Genomic DNA, 23,683 nt, shown 5'->3' on the forward strand with positions numbered 1-23,683 from the left:
AAATATACCATAAAATTCCACTGGTGGTCGTCTTTTGTGTGTGTTCTGAATTTGAGTAAACCTCTGTAACCTAGAACTCAAAATGTCGTAGAGTGCAGAGATCATGAGACTGATTTAAAAAGGTTTGTCGTCATTTTGCCTAAAGTTAAACTTGAAAATTTGACGTGCTGCCCTTTTCGAGACATTAGTTTGATTTTAACAATCAAATCAAATTTACGATAACCCGGAAGTAACGCAAACGTCGCTCCCGGTATATTACTTTATCCTAAGTTAATTACAAGTCTTATTTCATACATAATCGCTACAAAATGATACTATGCAGTACAGTAAAGCAAATCCCATGATGTTTTGGAAAGTTCTTAGCTATTCGCCATCGAAAGAAATGGATATGCATGCCATTCTTTGCTAAATCACAGTCAAAGTCAGTCAGACAGCATCGAATGTATTGTCACTGAAAATGTACTTTGTTGTACGTGTAAAACAGATGAAATTGCAGTGAGAATGTATGAGATGACATCACATTCAGACAGTTTTAATTAGAGCAGTGAGGAGCAGAAGCTTGAGAGGTTACGAATGTTCTGAGTGTCATTTTGATGAATTCCTCTCTTAGTTTAGTATCAGATCAAACATTTCCAAAATTGGAAGATTCCCCTTTGACTAGCTGTAGTGAAACAGCATAATAGAGGTTCAATTATGGTGCTTTAGTTTTGGTGCACAGGCTCATGATGTTCAGTCTTGGAAAAACAAAAACATGTCTGGAGAGATTAATCCATGCTGTTTTATACATCATTGTTAACCAAGACGCTTTAATCAAAGTCTGACGTGGAATTGGATCCCTGCAGACACTGATACTACATTGAAAGGTCCTCGTGGCACTAAATCATTCAAACTATCTGTCAACCTATCGCCAACTCAGCTTTCAGATACACTTGAGCTATGTGTTCAGGACATCTCACGGGTAAAATGAGGTCAGGCCTGGCTGTCCATCAAATACACAGCAAGTGAGATCACATAAACATTCACTCTTAAAATGAAACCTTTGGTGGGTGATTTCCTTAAGTGGGGTACACATAAGGATAATTGGGCCGAATTTGAGCATTTTCAGTCTTTCCAATCAAAGTCAAGAAAGCTCTGATTATTCAACGTCTCGAAAACATTATCCTGCCCAATTATCTTGTGTGGGGTACATTATGAGTCGGGAATGGGGAATTGATAAGAATTCAGCGGTTCCGATTCCATTATCAATACTGCTTATCGATCTGATGCATTATCGATTCTCATTGGGTGAGGGTTTGAAATAATACAAATGATATTATCATATACCATTATATCGTATGATAATACAAAAACTGTTTCTGCATACTGGTTTTGCTCGATTATCGCAGCAAAACCAGTGTCAGACTGATCGGCCACTCATGAAAACTGTCGCCAAACCACGCACCCTGCGCGACAGTTCAGTCGGGTTCAGCGGCGGCGCTTGGTGTGCGACAGCCTTTAGACGCCATGATTGTGAAAGTGACAAGTCACTGTGCCTAAAGAAATGCCGACATCTGCCAGCCACTCATATGCCAGTGACGTCACAGCCCTCCTTGGCCTGCGTTTTAAAACCAGGTCGGAGGAGGTTCTGGGGAACGGTGCCATGGTCACTGCCCAGCCTCGAACAAGTGTATTGGAAAAGCGACCACACAGCGCGGGACCAGGCTGGTTGGGGGAAGAACCGGTACAATGGAAAGGGGGCATTACTGTACCAAACGTGACCAGATCCTTAAAACCAAGGTACATGCTGAACCATGATTTCTTTGTTACAATTACAGGAAAAAACAAGAACAAAAAGTTATAACAGAAGAGTTTGAAGGGGTGCCACCAGGTGAATGCAAGCTGAAACTGGCATTGTTCCTCAGCACCACGAAACACACGCACCCACCCACCCACCCACCCACGCACACACACACACACACACAAACACACACGTACCCATTATGGTAAGTACCCATCGACAGATTGCAATTTCTAGTCAGTAGGGAATGTTTACTGATACGCCGCCTGACCTGTTGCTGAAGACACTAGTTGCATGGAAATAACTCTGAATAATGAACATATGAACAATGTGTTTAATGAGAACGTGGACGCAGTTAGAACTCATTTTTCCATTGTCACATGACAATGCTTCACAAAATGCACAATCTTTCTGAAAAGGCCATGTCGGATCATTTTTAAACATCGGGTCCCATTTTGGCCAGGAGATGAGACATGACAAAATTGAAATCTTAATTTTTAATCACAGGCTTTGTCAGACAGACATGCAGTCTACGTTTGCCTATTAATGGCCTCACCAAATGTGCCATCCCTGTCTATTTTGGACTCTTACATTCATTCATCATTTTCACCCTGTACTATTTGTGTTCGCCGATGTTCACAGATTTGTCTCAGAAAATCTATTACACTAATGGGCACTGCCACCTGCCATCTAAATGAATTGAATGATGTGGTGGTGTGTCATGAATACACAAACCATATTGCCAATATGCTTATTTGCAAGTGGCATGCCTAATCATCAGGCATTTATCATGATTATCATGAATCACGCCCTTTGTGACTCTTCAAGTGTCGCAGGTAATTAAATGGAGCCTGGGCATCATTATGTACAACTAATTCACATGGACATGACATAGCTAAGCCACATTTTCCTCATGTTGAAATGAGAAGCATTTGTCAACATGTCGATAATGAGCTTCTTTCGAAGGCTTTACTCTTGGAACATTGCGCATGTGTTTTTAGCACTTACACTGCTTTCTTGACACACCTTGTTATTTAGATCATCACCACCAAACTTAAGGTGGGCCTGTAAAAGTGCCTTTTTGAGCAGGCGGGCGGCAACATTTCAGTCAGTTACACGGAAGTGTGGTACCAGTGTGTTCTTGGTGACTGATTTCCCATTGGTTTTCAGATCTTTAACACCTTCCTGTCATGTTCTTTGAGGCTGCTCTCTTTATTGTTTCCCATGACTCTTTCCCTCAAATAGCAATTTTTAAACTATATCAAAAGTGTTCTCAAAGTGATGCAACACAGGGAGTCTTTTATTAAGAGGCGGCGGAACCAGCTGCGCCACCAGCTGTTTCTAGGGCAATATGACTCTATTTGATACAGCAGCACCTCCACGTGTACATTAACGGTATGCATTTTTCTCTGGCGCAAACCAGCCCCCTGATAGTGAGTACAAAGAATAGAGCTTGGACTTTTGTTTGAAATGGAAGGTACTAATTGTGAAACACATGAATAGAAAATGAGTTTTGTAAATACTTTGAATACTAATATGTGAATTCCTCTTTTTGCTCCTCTCTCTGTGTCCTACAAAGGAGTAAAACTATCAATCGGCTTCTAGTTAGTAAGCTATTCAGTAGCACCTTGGCTTTAATATCATCACTTGCACATGACACAACAATTTCTCTCATTTCTCTCACTCCATTTCGAACAGAGGAAAATGGTACTGTCTCTGAACACCTGAAACATTTTCTACCTAGAAAAAACATCAGCGAGCTGCTTACCTAATTACATGAACAGTGACCTATGCTGAAATGCAACAAAAAATGAGGACTGGTAATGATTATAGTGTGTTTTTATTGAGTGAAGTTAAGAAATATGCAGTATTGTATTGCTCTGTGCAGGTAAAGCACTCAAAGCTCAGTCGGGGAGAGGTGGGAGGGTTTCGGGTGGAGCAAACCATTTTTGAGGCAATAGGGGGATGCTATATTTTTGTCGTCAAAATATTGTGTTTCAACCAAGGATTTGAAACATTTTGTCTTTCAAATTTTAGGGATGCTGGGAATCCTTTTAGGGGTGCTTCAGCACCCCCAAAATAGGCTAGAAACAGCTATCTCATCAAGGTTATGTGTATTTTGAATTTGATCATGGTTTCCCTCTTTGTTGGAAGTGCCCCCTGAGTACAGTGCTCAAGTTGTTCTCGCTGCTTTTACGGCAAATGTATTTGAAAGAGATTTCCTTTCAGTCCGCTTAGGGTCTGAAGAGGCCTCAGAAAATGTAAGGTCTTCAATTAACCTGAGAAACGTGTTTTCTGAATGTGGGACGAAGCCAGAGTACCTGAAGAAAAGCCACGCCAGCAAGGGGAGAACGTGCAAACTCCACACAGGAAGGCCAGAGCCCAATTGAACCACACAACCTCCGAAGTGGGAGGCTGATGTGCTGTCGACTCATCCACGGTTCCACAGGACTAATTTGCTCCACAGAAAAATGGTATTAATTCATTCCCAAGAGTCTATTAATTTCACGCGTCTCTCTTGGCTGCACTGCTTCATAAGTACGTGTATGGGGATGTTAGATTTATTTTGTCCAATCAGATTGAAAAGAAAACCAGTATATTTCTTTACAAAGTTTTGGGATAACTTGACAAAATGGAGCACTATTAAGAGCGCTTTTTTAATTTTTTTTATTTTTTTTGTGGAGGCTGGAACGGATTAGTTTCATTTCAATTCAGTGGGGAAAACTGATTTGATATACAAGTGAACCCAGCTCGGTCGCTGAGCGAATTAAACTCGTAAGTCAAAGCAGGGCTCGAGGCGCCCGCTGCGAGCTACGTCAGCACGGAGGGAGGCGCCCGCGTCCGCGTCCGCGTCCGCCCACCCACCGGCCACCGGGCCGAACGAGGAAGACGAGCGCGCTATAAGGAGAGAGGCGCCCCCGGGAGACCCCAGACGCGATGATGACGAAGAGGAGGGGAGGGAGGGAGTGAGGGAGGGAGCAAGCGGGATGAACGAGACTTGTTTTAGTCCCGTTGAGGCTGCGGAGTGAGGGACGACCCGGCCGGCCGGCGAGTTTCAAGTGGCCGGGCGGAGCTGCTGTGCACAACAGTGAGCACCTGAGCGCTCTGTTTGCTGCCTCTGCACCCGCCTCATCCTCTCACTTGACCACAGCCGTTCAATGTCACCACTTCTACTTTGACTTTGAGCCTCGCCAAGTCTGGAACAAGTCCCGGCAGCCACTGACGGAGACATCTGCGACGCCTCAATATGTACCAGGGGCATTTACAGGTAAGAGCCGCTTTTATCACTACTATTGTTATTGCTATCATGGTCTGGTTCATATTCATTTTGAAATCTGATGTGCGCGGTGTAAAATGTTCTGCCGAGAGCACATAAGTCATCTTCTGTAGTCATGTATAGAGGGGGTCCTCGGTTTACGAGGAAGTTCCGAACATGGAATGCGGTGTAGTCTATCACTAACGTCATAATCACAGTTGATAATTTCTGTAACAAACACTTCTAGGTCACCAACATAAAACCGACCCGTTCGTAAACCCGAAACCGCCCATGTTGTTACTGTCGTAAATTGAGGAGCCCTGTACATGTTTATGCTTTTAATCCGTCACTGGAGCCAAATTTATTGTGGATGGAGGAAACTGAAAGACACACGCGCACACGCGCGCGCGCGCGCGCACACACGCACGCACACGCGGAGCATGCAGGTGCATCTCACATGTAAACAGCTCTGCCAAGGGGGAATTACACTTCATGATTTTTCCCAACATGCGCGCTCCTCTTGTGACGTCACCCAATCGGACATCAATCTGCAGAAAACAGAATAATTTGTGTTACATCAGCAGTGCAGACTGAATATGTGAACTTACTGTAGGTCACACTCTCAGGGGGAAAAATGCAGTATTTTAACCTATTTTCATGTCACACACACACATATATATATATATATATATATATATATATATATATATATATATATATATATATATAGTTTTCTTAAAATCCAGCTTCTGGTGGTATGTTCTCCATTTTCGATGCAAGTTTGCAAACTGAAAGAGATACATACTTTGCACTCTCATTGCATAATAAAACACTCCAGAGTCAGTAGTCAAGAGCATTAAAGACCAAACTTAAATTTTTCATGATGTATTACTCAAGCATGCGGTATTCATTGAAAATGCATGAAAAGGCGGTCGACAACTCTTGTCTGACTTTGCAGTGTTATATGTTACGGCACACTGAAAAGCCTGTTTTGTGATGGGAAGTAATCAAATGTTGCGCATATCCATATGATGTTTTGATTTTGTCTTGATCTTTTCATGCCAGTGCTCTGATATTTTCTGCCATTAAGATAAGGTGCAACTTGCAAATTCTTCAAATGCAAAGCAGCAGCTACATTTGATGGGATAGATCTTTTTTCATAATGCTTGAAAGCACAGTTGAAAGCCACAGTTGGCTTTCAATTTGATGCCATCATCACTGTTCCCTCGGACGACTAACCTGTGTATAAATATGAGGGATGGGCATTATAATAATCATAATAAAACAAAGTCAATTCTGTGGAATTGATTGTTGAGTAATCCCATTTTTAAGCAAATGGGGTAAAAGGGAGTGTGCACCGCTGTTGATTTAGTCTCAACTAGTTTGCTGTCTTAGGATGTGACATTGGCTATGGGAAGTGGAGCTACACTCTGGGCACCATTATTGAGCTCAAGAAGACACTGGCATGAAAACAAAAGCTGTAAACAATCACAAAACGATTGTACTATCACTTAGATAACATTTTACAGACGGTTTAGTTCCGTTCCAACAACAGCGACATAACCTCCACATAGTCTCCATCCATCCATCCATCCACCCATCCATCCAATTTCTGTACCGCTTATCCTCACAAGGGTCACGGGGATGCTGGAGCCTATCCCAGCTATCTTCGGGCAAGAGGCGGGGTACGCCCTGAACTGGTCGCCAGCCAATTGCAGTCTTCATCACTAAACTATGCTAACACATTAGTCATAATAACAGTAAATATTTTTTAAAAAAAACACTTCTACGACATAAATAAATAGGTCTGACTTCGGTGCAGGCCTTGGGGTTTAATTTGCACTCAGTCGCAGTGTGAATGTGAGTGTGAAAGATTGTGTGTCTCTATATGTGCCCTTAGGGTTAAATGAATGAATAACTGATTAAGCAAATAATGGAATAACAGTAACAAAAAAGAATGATGTGGTTGCGTAAAAAAAGCCATACAATTCTAAGTTAATTATTATTTGCTAAAAACAATAAAGTTGATCAGTTTGAACATTAAATACATTAAATACTTACTAATATATTCAATTAAATATAGGTCGAACATGATTTGCAAATCATTATATTCTGTTTTTCTTTATGTTTAACACAACATCCCAACTTTATTGCAATTGGGGCTGTAATTCTGAATCTCTGCTCAATGATGGAGGATGGTTCCGTAAACTGTACACAATTATGGTTGCAGTGTCCCTGTGACTCCGCACATACAATACCAAGCGGATCGAATGTCTTGGCGTGAGTCGGGTTTCATGAACGATGCAAAATTCTTGTTTGACTCGTGACGACTTGGCAGCTAAACAATAGAACTCTGAGCAGCGCTTGCTCGGAAAACAATTCTATACTGCAGTCTTCTATTTCTCTCATTTATTTTTTGACCCATCAGTGCAGACAAATTGACATGACCCCTCCCCGTCCCGTTGTTGGTGCAAGCAGTCAGTGAGGGTACCGCGTCTTGGTAGAGGAAGGATATCACATTTAAGAGTGTGCCATCCATCACTCTTTGACAAATTCAGGATAACTTTAATATACTATACTAGGCTGCAGCTAATGCTGTCTTGAAATGAACGTTTGTAACCAGCTATGACAGTTAGCGTGTCTACAACTGATGAAATAAATACCATAAACTCGCAGGTAACTAGCCAACTAGCATGGCTAACATCCGTTTGTTTCTGCTCTGATGTTACTTCACAAAGCAGAGAAGAGAAGAGACAGAAGTACTAATTTAGGAAGAAATTAGTACCGATACTGTTACTGTTGTATAGACTTTATAACGATCTGATCGGCTTGATCGGTAACGGCCGATAATTAGCATTTTATGCTGATTGGCTGATTGGCTTTAATGTCATAATTCGCCAATCCGATCAATGACGTCATTGATCAGCTCCGTAAAAGACATTACTCCGCGTTGCCATTGTCCATCAATCCATTCTCTTCCGCTTATCTGAGGTCGGGTCGCGGGGGCAGTAGCTTTAGCAGGGAGGCCCAGAGTTCCCTTTCCCCAGCCACTTCATCCAGCTTTTCCGAGGGGATCTCGAGGTGTTACCTGGCCAGCCGAGCGACGTAGTCTCTCTAGTGTGTCCTGGGTCGGCCCCGGGGTCTCCTCCCAGTGGGACGTGCCCGGAAAACCTCACCGGGGAGGCGTCCAGGAGGCATCCTAATCAGATGCCCAAGACACCTCATCTGGCTCCTCTCAATGTGGAGGAGGAGTGGCTCTACTCTGAGCACCTCCCGGATGACCGAGCTTCTCATCCTCTCTCTAAGGGAGAGCCCGGACACCCTGCGGAGGAAACTCATTTCATCCGCTTGTAACCGGGATCTTGTTCTTTCGGTCACGACCCACAGCTCGTGACCATAGGTGAGGGTAGGAACGTAGATCGACCGGTAAATTGAGAGCTTTGCCTTTCGGCTTAGCTCCATCTTCAGCACAACGGACCGAAACAAAGTCTGCATCACAGCAGACACTGCACCGATCCGCCTGTCGATCTCCCGTTCCATTCTTCCATCGCTCGTGAACAAGACCCCAAGATACTTGAACTCCTCCACTTGGGGCAGGATCTCATCCCCGACCTGGAGAGGGCACTCCACCCTTTTCCGACTGAGGACCATGGTCTCAGATTTGGAGGTGCTGATTTTCACCACTTTAGTGAGTGTTGGAGATCATGGCTTGATGAAGCCAAAAGAACTACCACAAAAAGCGGAGATGCAATACTATGTTGCCATCATGTACAGAATATTTGAATCCAAACGCGAGTTTATTTTTAGCCTTGTCGCATGCCTTTTGACGTAGTATTGTAAATATCTGACCGCCAATAAAGACAGACAACATGTAATGTGCGGATCAGACTACAAGACAAATTTGGTCTTGCACGATGTCAGACTACTGAAATAAAATATTGTATCCCGATACCACCGCGTCCCGTTTTTTACGATCGCTGGGCTTTCTTTTGTCAACTCAAACTCGACCAGATAGACTTGTTACCATGGCGACGACAACAACAATGGATCGCGCAGAGTGAAGAACAAAATGGGGAAAAACGTGGTGGTGGACACCGGTGCTCGGGAGAGGACTTTCATTCAAGGATTGCTTGAGGTACTTTTAACATGATACGGCTCGCAAGCAGGCAACAAAATGTGTAACTTAGCAAGCTAGTGCTAGCACTAACGGTTGTACGTAAACATGCCGGCGTTCTGTCGACTCAGGCTCTAAAGTTTCGGTGTGTGTGAAGTAATTTAATTACAATAAAGTAATTTAATTACAGTAAGTTAGAACCCACTATTTCTGTCATGTTTTAACGTTGGTTTGACCTAACTGATTAGAATACATGACCTGACAAGAGAATACTTTTGAAGATACTCAGTATACCGTACACAAGTATATCCAGTAAATGAACAAGTCAGTTCAATAGACACATTGCTCCGTCTTGTGATCAGATCGTTGATCGGTTATAGTTTTTTTAAACTCACTGATCGATGATTTGTGATCTGCCCCAAAAATTCTGATCGTGTAAAGCCTACTGTTGTACTACATTGAGATTTTATTTAGAAAAAAATATATATATATATTTTTTCTTCTTTACACTTAATGTACATACAGAGCGTGTTAATGGAAGAAGGTTTTTATTTACACAAAAAATAAAAAAAAATATATTTTATAGCTGCAGTTACAATACGGTGATACTGTAAAATATATTTTAATGTATAATATAACAATATAATAATATAACAATATTTTGTATATATTTATGTAAAATATTTTTGCTCACGTTATCATACCGTCAGAATATGAAACTGGCCCTTGCTTAATCTGTAGTATTTTTGTTGTTTAGGAAATACTCGACCGCATTGTCTTTCCACATCTCACATTCCCAAAATCCTGACATTACTGATTGCGGTCTAATTTTTGTTATGGTTTTCCTCCTCCACTCTTTATATTTATACTAAATGTAATTACGGGAGTGGTTCTATTATGGGCACAAACTAGATCTTGGATTAATGGAAGAGATACGACAAGGCCTTTGGTTGTTTGCTCTGTTAAGCACAACGTGATTACATAATTTGATTATCATAATGTATAGGAAATCCCCTCAGAGAAGCTCTGTGCGGAGTTCATTGCTGATCAGAAGACTGTAGGCAATGTGTGTTGTTTAAAAAAAAAAGTCTATTTGGATTGTAAATGGGGAAATGTACATGACACAAAGATTCATCCATCAGAGAAGAAATGGGCACTTACTGGTTTTGAAAATGTCAAAAAGACATACAAGTAGATAGTCTTCGGTAGTTAAAACTGAATGTTAACTAGGACGAGATTTTTTCGACTTACATAGCCCTTAATGGTCATGCTCCTCCACCACACTTGATACATTTGGTGTCATTTTATTGTCGTTTTAGGTGACGGCAGTCTGCTGCCTTTTACTAACTATCCCTCACACGAGATTAAAAACTAAAGGTGATCGAGCCTTGTTGTCTATCGCTCCCAAATTGTGAAATGCACTTCCATTTTAGATAAAAGTTGCCTCTTCAGTGGACATTTTTTTAAAAGCTGTTAGGTAGGTATTCCAGCAAAAACGTGATTGTTTTTGATTTGCTTAGAAATTTATATATTTTGTTTTGATTTATCTGTGTCTATTCTTGTATTATCTGTAAAATGTGAGTCCTGTGTATTAAAAAAAAGTGTTCCAGGTACAGTATATGAGTAAAAAATAACTTACTAAGTTACCCTAACGGTCATGGTGATGCTTGAGGCTGGCAGAGTAAAAGATTTGCATCTGGGAAAAGTGACCATACAGCACTGTTTGGCTTCTCTCATTGCCATATTTGTGTTTATTTGTTAGTTAGCAGGCTACCTCCAGGGTCATGGAAGATGACGAACAAGCAATTGGTAACTTCATTTTTTTCCTGGATAGCGGATGGTTCCATTGAAGCCTGAGAGCAGCGGTGGGCAATCTTTTTTCTCGCAGTGGCCATTTCGGTTTTTATAAAATCTTCTGAGAACCATACTAACTTTATGAAAAATAATGGCACAATAAGACAACACATGGCTATTTATTATGTATTATCAGCATTTGTGGGTTACATTTTTTTCTGATTTTTATAACACATGATCTGAGGAATTATTTCTTTTGAGAATTGCACACTGATCAAATGGTCTCGCAGGCTGAATATGTCCCACGGGCCTTATTTTATCTTGTCTAGTTTATCTTGTGTTGATTGTTTTGTTTTCTGTACATGTTCAATAAACACGATAAAAACGTGTGATTCCCAATTTACAAAAAACAACACTAGTCCAAACCTATGTTCTCGTACCCCCTGAAATGCTATCACTCACCCCCTGGCTTAGGGCCTTTTCACGCTGCACTCGACCAACCCATTTATTGTGTATGTGCTGCTTTATGTAAATAGAATCAAAACCCTTAGTTGAACTGAAAAGATCTCTGTGAGTGTATATTATTCAGTGAGTCGCAAACCTCCTCAGATGTTTTTTTACATTTTACAAGATACATAACATTTACAGTGAAAATTTAATGAAGAAAATGGAGGAAAAAAATATTAATGTGGTGTCACAGTGTCCTGAGCTCTGAGACACGACAAATGTCGTACCATGAAGTGGCAATCAAAAAAAAAACTCAAATGCTAAAAATACATTCTGGACTTATGTCCAGATCCTCATCAAAATGTAGTTGGATCTTCCTTGGCCCACACACCAAGCCTCTACAAAGTTTTGTGGATATTTGAAAATGAATGAATGAATGAATGGTTATGTATTGCTCGGGCAATCCTGCTCACTGTATCTGTGCTACTCTTGACTGTTTATCTACATAAAAATTATTGTAGTAAAATAACACAGCCAGTGGTGGCATAATATGTTTGCACATTATTGTAGCGAAAATAATAGTCAGTAACCTAATGCTTGATGCAAATGGTGATAAAGTGTTTCCTCTCCAGCGGGGGATTTAGCAAGCATCCGCCTTTCAGTATTAAAAAGGATTAATTTGCATAGTCCACTAAGCTTCCATTCTTTACTGATACCCCGTCACCGACTGTCATATGCAGGCACTTCCATCAAGAATTCTGCCACGGCCGAGCTCGTCAACCACAGGAGCGTGGACTGAGGTCCTGCATGCTATTTTTTACCGAGACAGCTTAAAGTCTCCTCAATGTAATGAACCATGGTCTTGATTAAAAGGTATTTAATAGGCCTGCCTAGTTCAGGACCCAGAATAATGAAAGAAATCAGTTGCTCCCTGACTGGATTGAAAGCTTCCCAGACAGCGCTCCTCTCAGAGATGGCAACAGGGCAGGAAGTGAAATGTCTTCATCTGTGGGTGATAATAAATCTAAAAAAAACATAGTTTTAGGGCCTCTGGAGAAGGTTGTGCAATATCTGTGCTGCGCAAAGTAAACACAAAATAGATAGACATCATTCCACACCTCTTAATCGATTAAAAAACAACTGCACTAGAAAAGAAAATTCTATGCTTCAGACAAACTTTTATCTGGATGATTGGACAAAATGTCCAATGTGAAAAAATGTCAAATATGTAGAAAGTCTTCCTGGAGGCGGCACGGTGGACGACTGGTTAGCACATCTGCCTCACAGTTCTGAGGACTCGGGTTCAAATCCGGCCTCGCCTGTGTGGAGTTTGCATGTTGTCCCCGTGCCTGCGTGGGTTTTCTCCGGGTACTCCGGTTTCCTCCCACATCCCAAAAACATGTGTGGTAGCTTAATTGAAGACTCTAAATTGCACGCAGGTGTGAATGTGAGTGTGAATGGTTGTTTGTTTATAAGTACCCTGTGATTGTGTGGCGACCAGTTCAGGGTGTACCCCGCCTCTCGCCCGAAAATAGCTGGGATAGGCTCCAGCATTCCCGCGACTCTAGTGAGCATAAGCAGAATGGAAAATGAATGAATGAAGGTCTTCCTGGAAATGTGGAAGCTTTTATAAGTCCTTATTTTATTCCATTTTCACTTCCTGTTGATGGCATGTTCAGGTGTCCCTATACTTTTGTCCTTATAGTGTACATTACTTTACACTAGATAACTAAAGTGGAGCAGGCCACAACATGACAAATATGTCAAGTTAGAGCAGGTTAGTCTGTGAAGTTTTGGAAAGAAAGAATTGACATTTTTACTTTAGCAATACATGAAATGACGATGAGTAATGTAGCAGGCGCTGTTTGTAGGGACAGTTATCCTCTGACTCAGTTATTTTTGTATTGGAAGCCATGACAAGCCTGACACGAAAATGAATGAACAAATCAATTTACTGTGCATATGAACACTAAGCATAGCTTTCCACGTTGTTATTGAAAAAGCATTCCTTGAAGTTGTCACACTTTCCAGATAACCAACCGGGAGGATTTTGCTTTGTTATTCAGGATGTAAGATGTCTACTATAAGCTGTGTTTGCACACGAAAAACATACACTGCACGCACGTTTTGTATGTGTTGTGGAATTTTTGTCATCAGTACAGTAAAAAAAATCTATGCATAAAGCCACAACCGAAACGCAAATTTTCCAACATTGCTTATTTTCGTGTACATTGAACTATTTTTACCGGCAGCGATGTCACAAATAGCTTCAAGATTATGTTTTTAGAAAACGTTGATGAATGCGCCCCGGCAGGAAAATGGAGGTTGCGACAATCTTTGCTCTTAAGTATTTGCTGTTTTTCTTTTTCTTGCTGTCAATGCTGGTTTTAAAGTATTCACACTTGAGCTGAATTGAACCGCGCCGCAGTTCACTTGCAAGCGGAACGACAACACCTTTTCAGGTGGTCTCATTGCGCTAGTTTGGTTCGCACCGGGATTCAGAAGATTATACTTTACCAAATGTACAGAAGTATCTGAATTGTCTTCAGTTTAACTAAAACAAATAAAAATATTGATTTCAAGATCTAAATTATGGTAAAATCCATTATTTTTCCCCTCATGAATGGAAATCAATGTTGCTTTAGAAACCATTTTTTTTTTAAAGTTTGATGGCTGTACCGTTGTTCACCGCTCACTTTAACTATAGGCTAACAAAACATTACACCTTGACAATACGAGAACAGCTCGGTGTAATTGTTGACTAATAAGGTCAGTTTATAATTTTGCTGTCATTCGTCAATTTGATGCTCAAAAGAGAAACAAAACATGTCTGAATCGCTGTTGTTATGGCATAAAAAATAGCTTGACCAGTAAGTAGGAAGGTTGAAAAGGTGAGACATCTGTGTGAATTGTTTGCTGGCTTAAGTCTCAGCTCTGGCCTTCCTTCCTCATATGAAGAGTTTGCATTTTCTCCTCCCACATAAAAACAAACAAACATTCATGTTAGGTTGATTGAAGACTTTAAATTGTCTATAAGTGTTGTTGTGAAAATCCGTTTGTCTTTATGTGCCCTCCGATTGACTGGCGAGCGCTCCAGAGTGTATGTACCCTGCCTCTTGCCCAAAGTAAGATAGGATAAGCTCCAGCTCAAGCACAACCCTAATGAGTACACCCGCAATAGAAAATGGGTGGATAGATAGTTTGCTGGCTTTTTGACTAGAAGTCTTGAACTGTTTGGTATTGCAAGGCTCGCATGGCCGTAATACACACCCCAACAAGTCAACACCGCATCTCCCTCCTTCGGCCTGCATCTGAAACGCCATATAATGAATTTGAACAACCTGAATGCACATGCTTCATGGTCAAACTGTACATCAGTTTGACCCTCAATAGATTCCCTCTGTCTTGCTTCCAAGCGTGTTATCACAGTAGCCCCGCGAGCCCCACATGGAAAGTCCCCTGAGCTACTGTACAAAGCCACATTTTTTCCCCGTCACAAAAGTAGGACACGCCTCAGCATCTTTCTAACTCAGCGCAGAGGGCCGTGCAAAAGAATAAGTGGCCCATCCATCCCTCTCTCTCACCCAAGCCATTCATAACAGTCATTCTCCAGCAGGGAATTAATTTGCTCCAGAAACCAGGAGTCTCGGTGCTTGAGTCGAGGCAGCATGTACTGTATTTGGTCCTCCAGGGAAATATGAGCTATATTGCTGACGAGAGCACTTGATAAGCAAATATGTGCTTCAGTGTGGCAGATGTGCACAGGATCTTCATACTGTCCGAAACCTCTCATGGAAATGCGTCTGTTTGTGTCTAATATGCCATAAAAAAAAAACATGTCGCACCTTGTTATGAAACAACCTTTTTTCTTGAACTGCCTTTCACAGCTACACAGACTTCCTATTACACATTGGTGGTTTCAAAGATATAATAATTTTCTCAAGATAACAGGAAGTCCTTCACTTTGGCCCACAGAGATGGAAGTTCAAGGGTGAGATTTGGTGCTGAGGTTTATGGCTAGTGGATGAATCCTCTCAACATCGAGCGTTTCATTACTAAGAGGGAGGGATTAACAATAGCACTGCAAAAAAAAAAAAAAAAAATGGTGCTGTATTTTGTTAGCCACCACACAAAGCATAAAAAAGCAAATGGCTGTGCTATCTGATCTGCACTATATTCTCTAAACTTTTGATCTTTACTAAAGCTTGTATCATATTAGCAGCTAAGAGATCCATGTGGTCATTATCCTTATATTTCTACCCGTTTGTCTGTATGTGAATGAAAAAAAACATGTTTTCAGTATGTATGTGATTGGAGAGACAGCCAAATGTTTGCAATTTGTGTGTATGTGAATGGACAGCCATATTTTTGCATTATGGGTGTTAATGGTGGGAATGGACCGAGATCAGTTTGTTTTGCATGGCTGTTGTAGATAAATGTTCACATTGTCTGTGCATGTAAGGAGAGAAAAAGAGATCATCAATGTGAATGGGAATGTGAGTGGACAGACAGACAGGAATTTACAGTATATTGTGTGTACATGAATGGACAGACAGATATTTACATCGTGTTTATGTGAATGGTCAGACAGATATGTGATGTGACAAACCATCAAAATGTGGTTGTACCAGTCTACAGAAAGCTATTTTTAAACTGTTCAACTCCCCAGTACACTTTGGCGTAAAGGGTCAAAAAGATGTGGTCAATTCTTGGTAAAAAGATGTGTCAGCTTTGTAACACAGGAAGGACTGACTGCAGAGTTGATGAAAAACTGTTTGGCTCAATCCAACACAAAACCTTTCTCTTCAGACCGCTGAGCCTAGTTACAATTTTGCCCTGGCTATGACCCTGCTAAAAGGGACTGGCTTAGTTTTCCTTCCTTCCTTCCTTCACTTCCTTTTGGGCTACAAACCAAGGATTAACTAAGCACATACTGAATTCATTTTCTGCTTGCTAAACTAAACTGTGAGTCAAGAGTAGTTCATTTGTTAAAGCGCATGCATTAGACATGACTAACCAGTGCACATTTGATGTGTCCCCTGGTAGGGGCAGAAGAAAAATTGTAGCAGATTCATGCTTTCAAAAATCTGGTTTGAAAACACCACCTTCGTCTTCATCCCAGCTCAGGTCGGCTCGGCTCAGCTGTTTTAGTGCTGCTTTATGCGCCTTGAGCAAGGGATGCTCATTTTTATATATATATGTCAACTCCTAACATTGTACCTCCATATCCGAGCCCACGGGCTCAGTCTTCTTCCTCGGTCCGACACAATAGGTCATTGCAAGCATACAGTATATGCTTGTCATGCTTATATGCTTGTCATACAAATGGAATATATATGCTTACATACAGTATATGCTTGTCATGCTTACATACAGTATATGCTTGTCATACTAATGCTCCTGTAGCGTATATTGGCATGTGGATAAAACATAATTTATTTGAGCAATAAATTTGTCGAAGCAGCGACGCCTGCGTTGCTCCTGGTTTACCGTGATTTGACTCGTAATGTTATAAATCAAACTATTTTGTCTCGTAGGGGGCACCACGTCACTTTTTATACGTATAAAATTTAGGAAAAAGCAACTACAAACCTTTTATCAGTCTCATAATGTAAAAGTTGCTACATTTTATGAAATACGAGTCCAAGATGACTAGTGTTGGGCATCGTTTGAATTTGAGCGATTCCGGTTCCGATTCCGGTTCCTTAGTTCGATTCCGGTTCCAAATGATTCTCGATTCTGACTCTTTTAGGGGGCTGGGTCAAAAAAAGTTTGCGTCCAAATTATGAACATCCATTTTCTTAGCAGCCTGTGCATAGACTAAAATGAACATTTGACTCGAGGTTCTTTATAACCAGTATAAATATCAAACCTATGAACTAAAAGGCAATGTGTGTGTGGAACTAACCCAATTGACTTTATATTCATTAATTAATGTTTCAATTAAAATTTAAATATAGCATTGTTAAAATAGTTATTTTAACCTTTTTTAACTATTTTACTTTATTGTTTCACTCACCCAGTTGACTGAGAGTTGACTTCACTGACAGCTAAATAGCATTGTTAAAATAACTATCAGAGCCAACCGAATCGGTTCTCGATTCTCGATGACCAACCCTATAGAAAATAACTATTTTAACAATGCTATTTAGCTGCCCCTGTATTCTGTTTCATCACGTCCAATGATTTATATGTCCAAGTTTTTTAACTTGAGTTCTTTTTTTAAGCTTGTAGCCTTTTATTTTAAAGGGTACGCACTGGATTTAAGCATTTTGCCACGAAAAGTAACTTCACACGGCACCGGTGATTTTATTTTATTTTTTTTAATGGATGCAACCAAATGCTGTAAAACGCTGATTCCTTTCCCTACCCACCGATGAGGCACAAGGTTAGTGTTTGTTATACTGTGAGACAACGTTTATATGAATTCTGCCCCAATTCATTGTGATGTAAAGTTGCTACGGTGAAGTTTTACTCAATGTTAAGCTTTTTTTTCTCTATGTTGGTTTGAAGACTAAAATAAACGCTAAAAACCATCAGTGCAAAAGTGCAACCAACCGTTAACCTTGTTAGCTGTCCGAATGTTGGGATAGATCTATTTTATTGTTTCACTCACCCAATTGACTGAGAGTTGACTTCACTGAAGCTCCGCGCGGTGTAGGCTGAAGCTCGGAGTGCGTCAGACACTACGCATCAGGAAAAACTCCTTTGCACAATAAAATCTTATTCCAAGTGTTGCATTGAGGCGACTGGGCATTAATTTTAACAAAGAAAACACTTTTGTTCGCCGCCGCTGCCGTTGGGCACAAGCACGTCATTGTGGCCATTCTTCTTCATTGGTTTACGCCGCTTCTGAATTGCTTTTCGCCACTACTTCTTTGCGGCTGGAGGACAGGGCCTTGAAACTGGGAACCGAAATGTTTTTATTTGAACGGTTCCGGGAGAAACGGAACGTTAGTCCCGGTTCCAATCGGTTCTCGATTCTCGATGACCAACCCTATAGATGACAGAGGTTCCCTCATTAAACTCAAAACACACCCAAAAGACAACAAGGAGTGGAATTTTATAGAATATTTAATGACATCTACAAGGGATCTATAGGGAAACACACAGTGTCTAACTACAGGAAGAAAATAACACTAAGGGTAACGAGAATGGAAGATTGGACCGTGTGTTGCTGGACAGTTGAAAACCTGAGCGTTTAATGCGCTCAGTGCGAACGAGAGAGAGAGAGAGCAAAGTTGGGATTTTGTGTGAAGCTAGTAATTTCCCTGAAATTATTAGGCACTAATATTGTTGTACGTTCTAGCAACGCTTGTTGTGCTGTGCTCACGACCGTAGATCAGTTGGTCGGTGGGGATGGTTTTTCTCCGGACATCTCAGGAGGAAAACGAAGCAGGTTTAGTTGAAGAAAAATGCGGAAAAAAATAAAACAAAAACAAAAGAGACGGAAGAGGAAAAATTGTTGTCCCCTCGGGGTCCGCCCGTAATTTTCCTGCCAATTGAACTGGTGGCGGGTCAAGCTCCCGCTCTCAGCTGCGTGCGTGACCGGTACGGGATGCTGGTAGTTGCTTGATGAGGCTCTGCCAACCGATCGGGGCGAGGGAAAGCGATCGAAGCCGCATTTTGTCGATCAAAAGTGCCGCCGGCTTAGTTGAGGTTGGTGTTCACGCAGGTGGTGACACCGGAGGCGGCAGAGGACAACGGAAGAGGAAGGGGGGAGGGGCGGCCGGGCTGTGCCGAGGTCACCCAGAACAAGCCAGAGGAAAAACAAGAGCGAAGAGAGCCTGGGAGAGGCGGGAGTCAAAGGTTAAATACCTCTGAGGCGTGTTCAAGAGGACGTAGGAAACTGGAGGAAGACCACACCCATCAGCTTGACCATAGTCTACAAATTTGCCATAAAAGTCGTGTAAAAATCATATCTTAATATAAAATACTCCCAACTTTGTACTCTTACTCATAGATTGAGCATATAGAATAATTGTTTAAACTGTAGTCTTGGCAAATCAACTGCTTATATTTCAATCGCATTTCATGTTGTTTGGGCTTCAAATCAAGACAAACAGTTCTCAAAGTCTTGCAACTCCACCCATAAAGTTGACACACTGACACAGACATCAAGGCATACATTTGGAATATTTCTGCAGAGTTTGTGAAATATCAAAACGGACATTTTATCTTCAGTTGAAAACAACCCTGAATGGAAGTCCACGGGTTGCAGTACTCTCAAACGCCAGTGGGTGGTGCCTTGCTTGAATGTTTAAATATTAAGCAAATAGTTCATTGCTGTATTTGCGTCCCGTTGTCGATCTGTCCCAGCTTGGACTTCTCGGAGACCTAACCTTTTGACTGCTGTCAGTTCAAACGAAGAAAAGGATTCTTTGATGACTGTAAATGAAGATTTCGAGGGGACCTGCTAATTAATTTAGGGTCTACTTTACATGCGCCAGGTGTCCTCTTAGTGGCCGTCTCACAGCAGGGCAGGTTGGAAGAATGCAGCTTATCAAGTTGTGGAGGAGGTTTTGGCAACTGGGTCACGACAGTCCGTTAAAACCAAAAAAATTAATCATACAAAATTGTGCATATTAACCCACTTACATCTTGCTTGTGAGTACCGCTAATGACAAGGTCAACACTCACCATACTTGCGCCCCACTTTGCAATTAATGGCAACGAAAGGCAGGTTTCATAGAGCAAAGGCACAAAAATAAAAGATTTTGTATTTAGTTGCTTGCAGTGGAAATATTATTGCTCACTACTCACTAGGATATAGGACATATGCAGGGTAACACTTCAGCTAAATCAATCTGCCAATCCACCATGTTTTGCAACGACAGATTTACAGCAGCTGTTGTTCCAATCAGGGGATGTTCAACTGTCAGTCACATCTCCCCAGGGGGGTGTGGGAAGCTGGACAGAAAGCGCAGAGTCAGAGATGAGAGGCTGCGATACTGCATGGGGGGAGGAGGGAGCAATGGATGATTGCTGTCTGGTCAACTGATTTGAACACAGTAAACAATTGATGTTGTGAGGCAGCAGAAAACAGAGCTTGAAATTGTACTAGAATTTGAATTACAGATGGCAACATAATCTGGTGAAAGAATCTTTGATGTTCTTGTGTCTCCCAGGGATTGAGTCCAAACTGTCGCTGGGATTACGACAGATCCAACATCAGACATTTCGAGGTTACAAACCGGGTGCAATGTAACACATGCCGAGTGTGATGTAGGATCCAGATGCAGCACACCGAATCACCAGAATATTTGAAAATGATTTTAATAATCAATTGGTCAATTCAAAGCCAGGATACAGGGCAGTTCACTTCAGAGTCATGCATGGAAGATAGGGTAGTTGTCTTGGGCCAAAGTGATGCAATGTTCGATAATCCAGAGATAGCAGGTCATGATTCACAGAGAGCAGAAACAGGGAAACTCACACCTTGTTGACCTTGTAGCAGAATCCCCAACAGCCACAGGGACAGAACCAGGCAAACGGGATAAGGCAGACTCTCACTGGGTCGTGTTGTAGCATCTCGCATGTATGATTGTCGGACACTGACACTGATTGCATTATCAAGAAACCCCTAAAAAGGGGGTGTATCACTGTAGCTAGTAGAACGTGACTGTCTGACAGATTGGCTGTCTGTCATGACATAAATGGCAAACTGTGACAGCAATGAACTACTTTGTGCAGCTGCGTAAGAATATCTCTTCAGGAGCCATAAGAAGCTTGGTTACTGCCGTACGTTTCATTTTGTTTTATACAGTATTTATGGCAAGGTGATTTAGTGGTTAGCATGTCTGCCTTACAGTTCGGAGGTTCGGGTTCAAATCTCGACTCGGGCCTTTATGTGAAGAGTTTGGACAAGCCATGTCCATGCTTGCAGGGGTTTTCTTCTCTCTCTACTCCATAAATTGAAGACACTGAATTGTCTGTAGGTGTGAATGTGAGTTTAAATGGTGCTTTGTCTATACTGTATTGTATGTGCGCTGTGACTGGCTGGTCCCCAGTCCAGGGTGTACCCTGCCTCTCCCTTAAGCTACAAGCTTAAAACAGGACGTCAAGTCCCAAATAACAATTTTCACAATGCGATATTTAACTTTTAGCTGAAACATTAATTAATGAATATTAAGTCAATTGGGTTAGTTCCACAGACATTGCCTTTTAGTTCATAGGTTTGATATTGATACTGGTTATAAAGAACCTCAAGTCTAATGTTCATTTTAGTTTATGTTGTGGGTTGCTGAGTAAATGGATGTTCATAATTCGGACACCCTTTATTTAAACCAGGCAAACGTTTTAGACTCAGTCCCCTAAAAGTATGGGAATCGAGATTCGTTCGGAACCGGAATCTAAATAAGGAACCGGAATCGGGACCGGAATCGCTCAAATTCAAACGATGCCCACCCAAGAAGCTGCATCTCTGAAGCCCGTGGGAGCATGTACAAAGTGTGTCACTGTGAATTCTCCTCCCCATCTTAGGAGCCATAAGAGAAGACACATATTTGATTGACAGACAAAAAGTTCCGGGGAGGCGGGTTTTTCAGAGCATTCAGTGACATGCCCACAGCGTATGGAAGCTGAAAGAAAGTCTCAATTCTTGACCATTTTGATGACTGATTTTGCATACTTTTTGATTTTTATATTCATTCAAATTTGTCCAGCTTGTTGGCAATATTGTTCTCAGTGGTTTGTCAAATTTACACTTTGGAGCGACTTTAACATTAACTGCTCAAATGAAATCAATGTAAAACATTAAATGCACATACAGTACAGTATATACGTACTGTATACTGTACTTTTGCTAACAAGTGATAAGCATACGGCAGTCAGACGGTTGGCTGCCCACGAGCTGTGGAACATAGGGGTCTACTTCTTCACTCAGGGCTCCTTCCACTCAATTATCCCTAAATGGAATCAAATGCAGTCACAGAAGATCCAAATCAGCTGCTTGATATAGTGGCATGTCTTTAGAGTCCTATTTAGCCAACAGGAATAGAACAAAAACAGGAAGTAGCAGCCTGCCAATGTGTATCCACATGGCTGCCAGCGATCACCTACAACAGGCATAACTCTGAAAGACTTGCAAATTCTTGGACGTCTACTTCCAAAGTGAGTCCACCAACGTCTGTGCATCGTCCTCCCTTTTCTTGTTCTTCTTCCTGTCAGTAAGTGCCACAAAAAGAAAAGTTAGTCCTTTATTGCTGATTGAAAATTAAGTCTAGTTTCACTGTTATATGATGATGTTACACAATGACATCCATAAACCCATTCAGCCATTTGTTAGCTTGCCCTCAATTGGCTCTTTGATGAGCTGGACCAATCCCAGCTGACTGGGGGTGAGGCGCGTACACAGTGGAAATTTGTGAAAAATCGAAGGTGCATTTTTTAGGGGTGCGTAAAAATATAGATTCAGCAATGCATTGCAGTTTTTCTTTTCACAAGTGAATATCAATTAAAACACACTTAAACTTATTGAAACACACTTTTTAATGTATTCCTTTGCACCTCTTCTCACTCACTCCTGCTCGCACAGTTTTCCAAGTAAGAAGCAATGCGGGCTTGCTTAAAGCTGTTTATTTGTCTCTCCCAGCTGAAGTTCACTGTAAAGCTGACACATAAAACAAAAAAGAATTAAACATTTTCTATTTTAACACCAAAATGTTTTACCAAACTTTGTCTAGCAAGTCTGCTTGCTTTATGCTAACATATAATGTGAAACTCAATTGACAGCCCCATTGAAACTAGGATAGATACCGTGGTAATTATAAACCTTCCAAAAACTGCAGCACATACAAACAGGGGATACAACAATACTCACGGCCATACATTTTTTCTTCTCAGTGGGAACAAAGACTATTCCTGGAGTTTAGTCGGGGACATTCTCTGCTTCTTTATCCTGCTCTTAATTAACTGCTGCATCTTTTCCAGTAGACCTCTGTGTGGCCTGGCATGTTGTGACAAAAACGTGGTACTACACTGAAGGCGTGCAACTCTAAATTCTGACTTGCCTCTAGACCAGGGGTGTCAAACTCAAATTCAGGGTGGGCCAAAATAAAAAATTGGGACAACGGCGCAGGCCAAACTCAATATTTAATGAAAAAGCACTGCGATGTGCATGTTTCCCTTTTCTGCAGAAATGTAGCGTTAAAGTTTATCATTGATAAGAAACTTCAATTTTGCTTCAACACTGAATCTGGAATAAACAAACATGAATATTATAAACAGGAGAAATCAAATGTTTGATAAAAGACATCAGTGGTATTTGTTTGTTGTTTTGTATTTAAATAGATAA

At 41.2% G+C, this 23,683-nt stretch overlaps 1 protein-coding gene across 4 annotated transcripts in view; it reads left to right on the forward strand.

Moving 5' to 3' along the window:
- Positions 1-4,723: 4,723 nt before the first annotated feature.
- pex5la (peroxisomal biogenesis factor 5-like a) overlaps positions 4,724-23,683 on the forward strand; it is a 100,448-nt gene continuing 81,488 nt past the window's right edge. For 2 of the 4 annotated variants that reach the window (XM_061684220.1, XM_061684222.1), the window contains exon 1: positions 4,725-5,045. In XM_061684220.1, the coding sequence (XP_061540204.1) occupies positions 5,025-5,045 (21 nt within the window). In that variant the 5' untranslated portion in view covers positions 4,725-5,024. Of the gene's footprint in view, positions 5,046-23,683 lie in introns of all 4 variants that reach the window. The other 2 variants (XM_061684223.1, XM_061684221.1) reach the window with 2 other exon arrangements.

The sequence above is a fragment of the Phycodurus eques genome, chromosome 8 (genome assembly GCF_024500275.1).
Source record: "Phycodurus eques isolate BA_2022a chromosome 8, UOR_Pequ_1.1, whole genome shotgun sequence".
NCBI classification, from domain to species: Eukaryota; Metazoa; Chordata; class Actinopteri; order Syngnathiformes; family Syngnathidae; genus Phycodurus; species Phycodurus eques.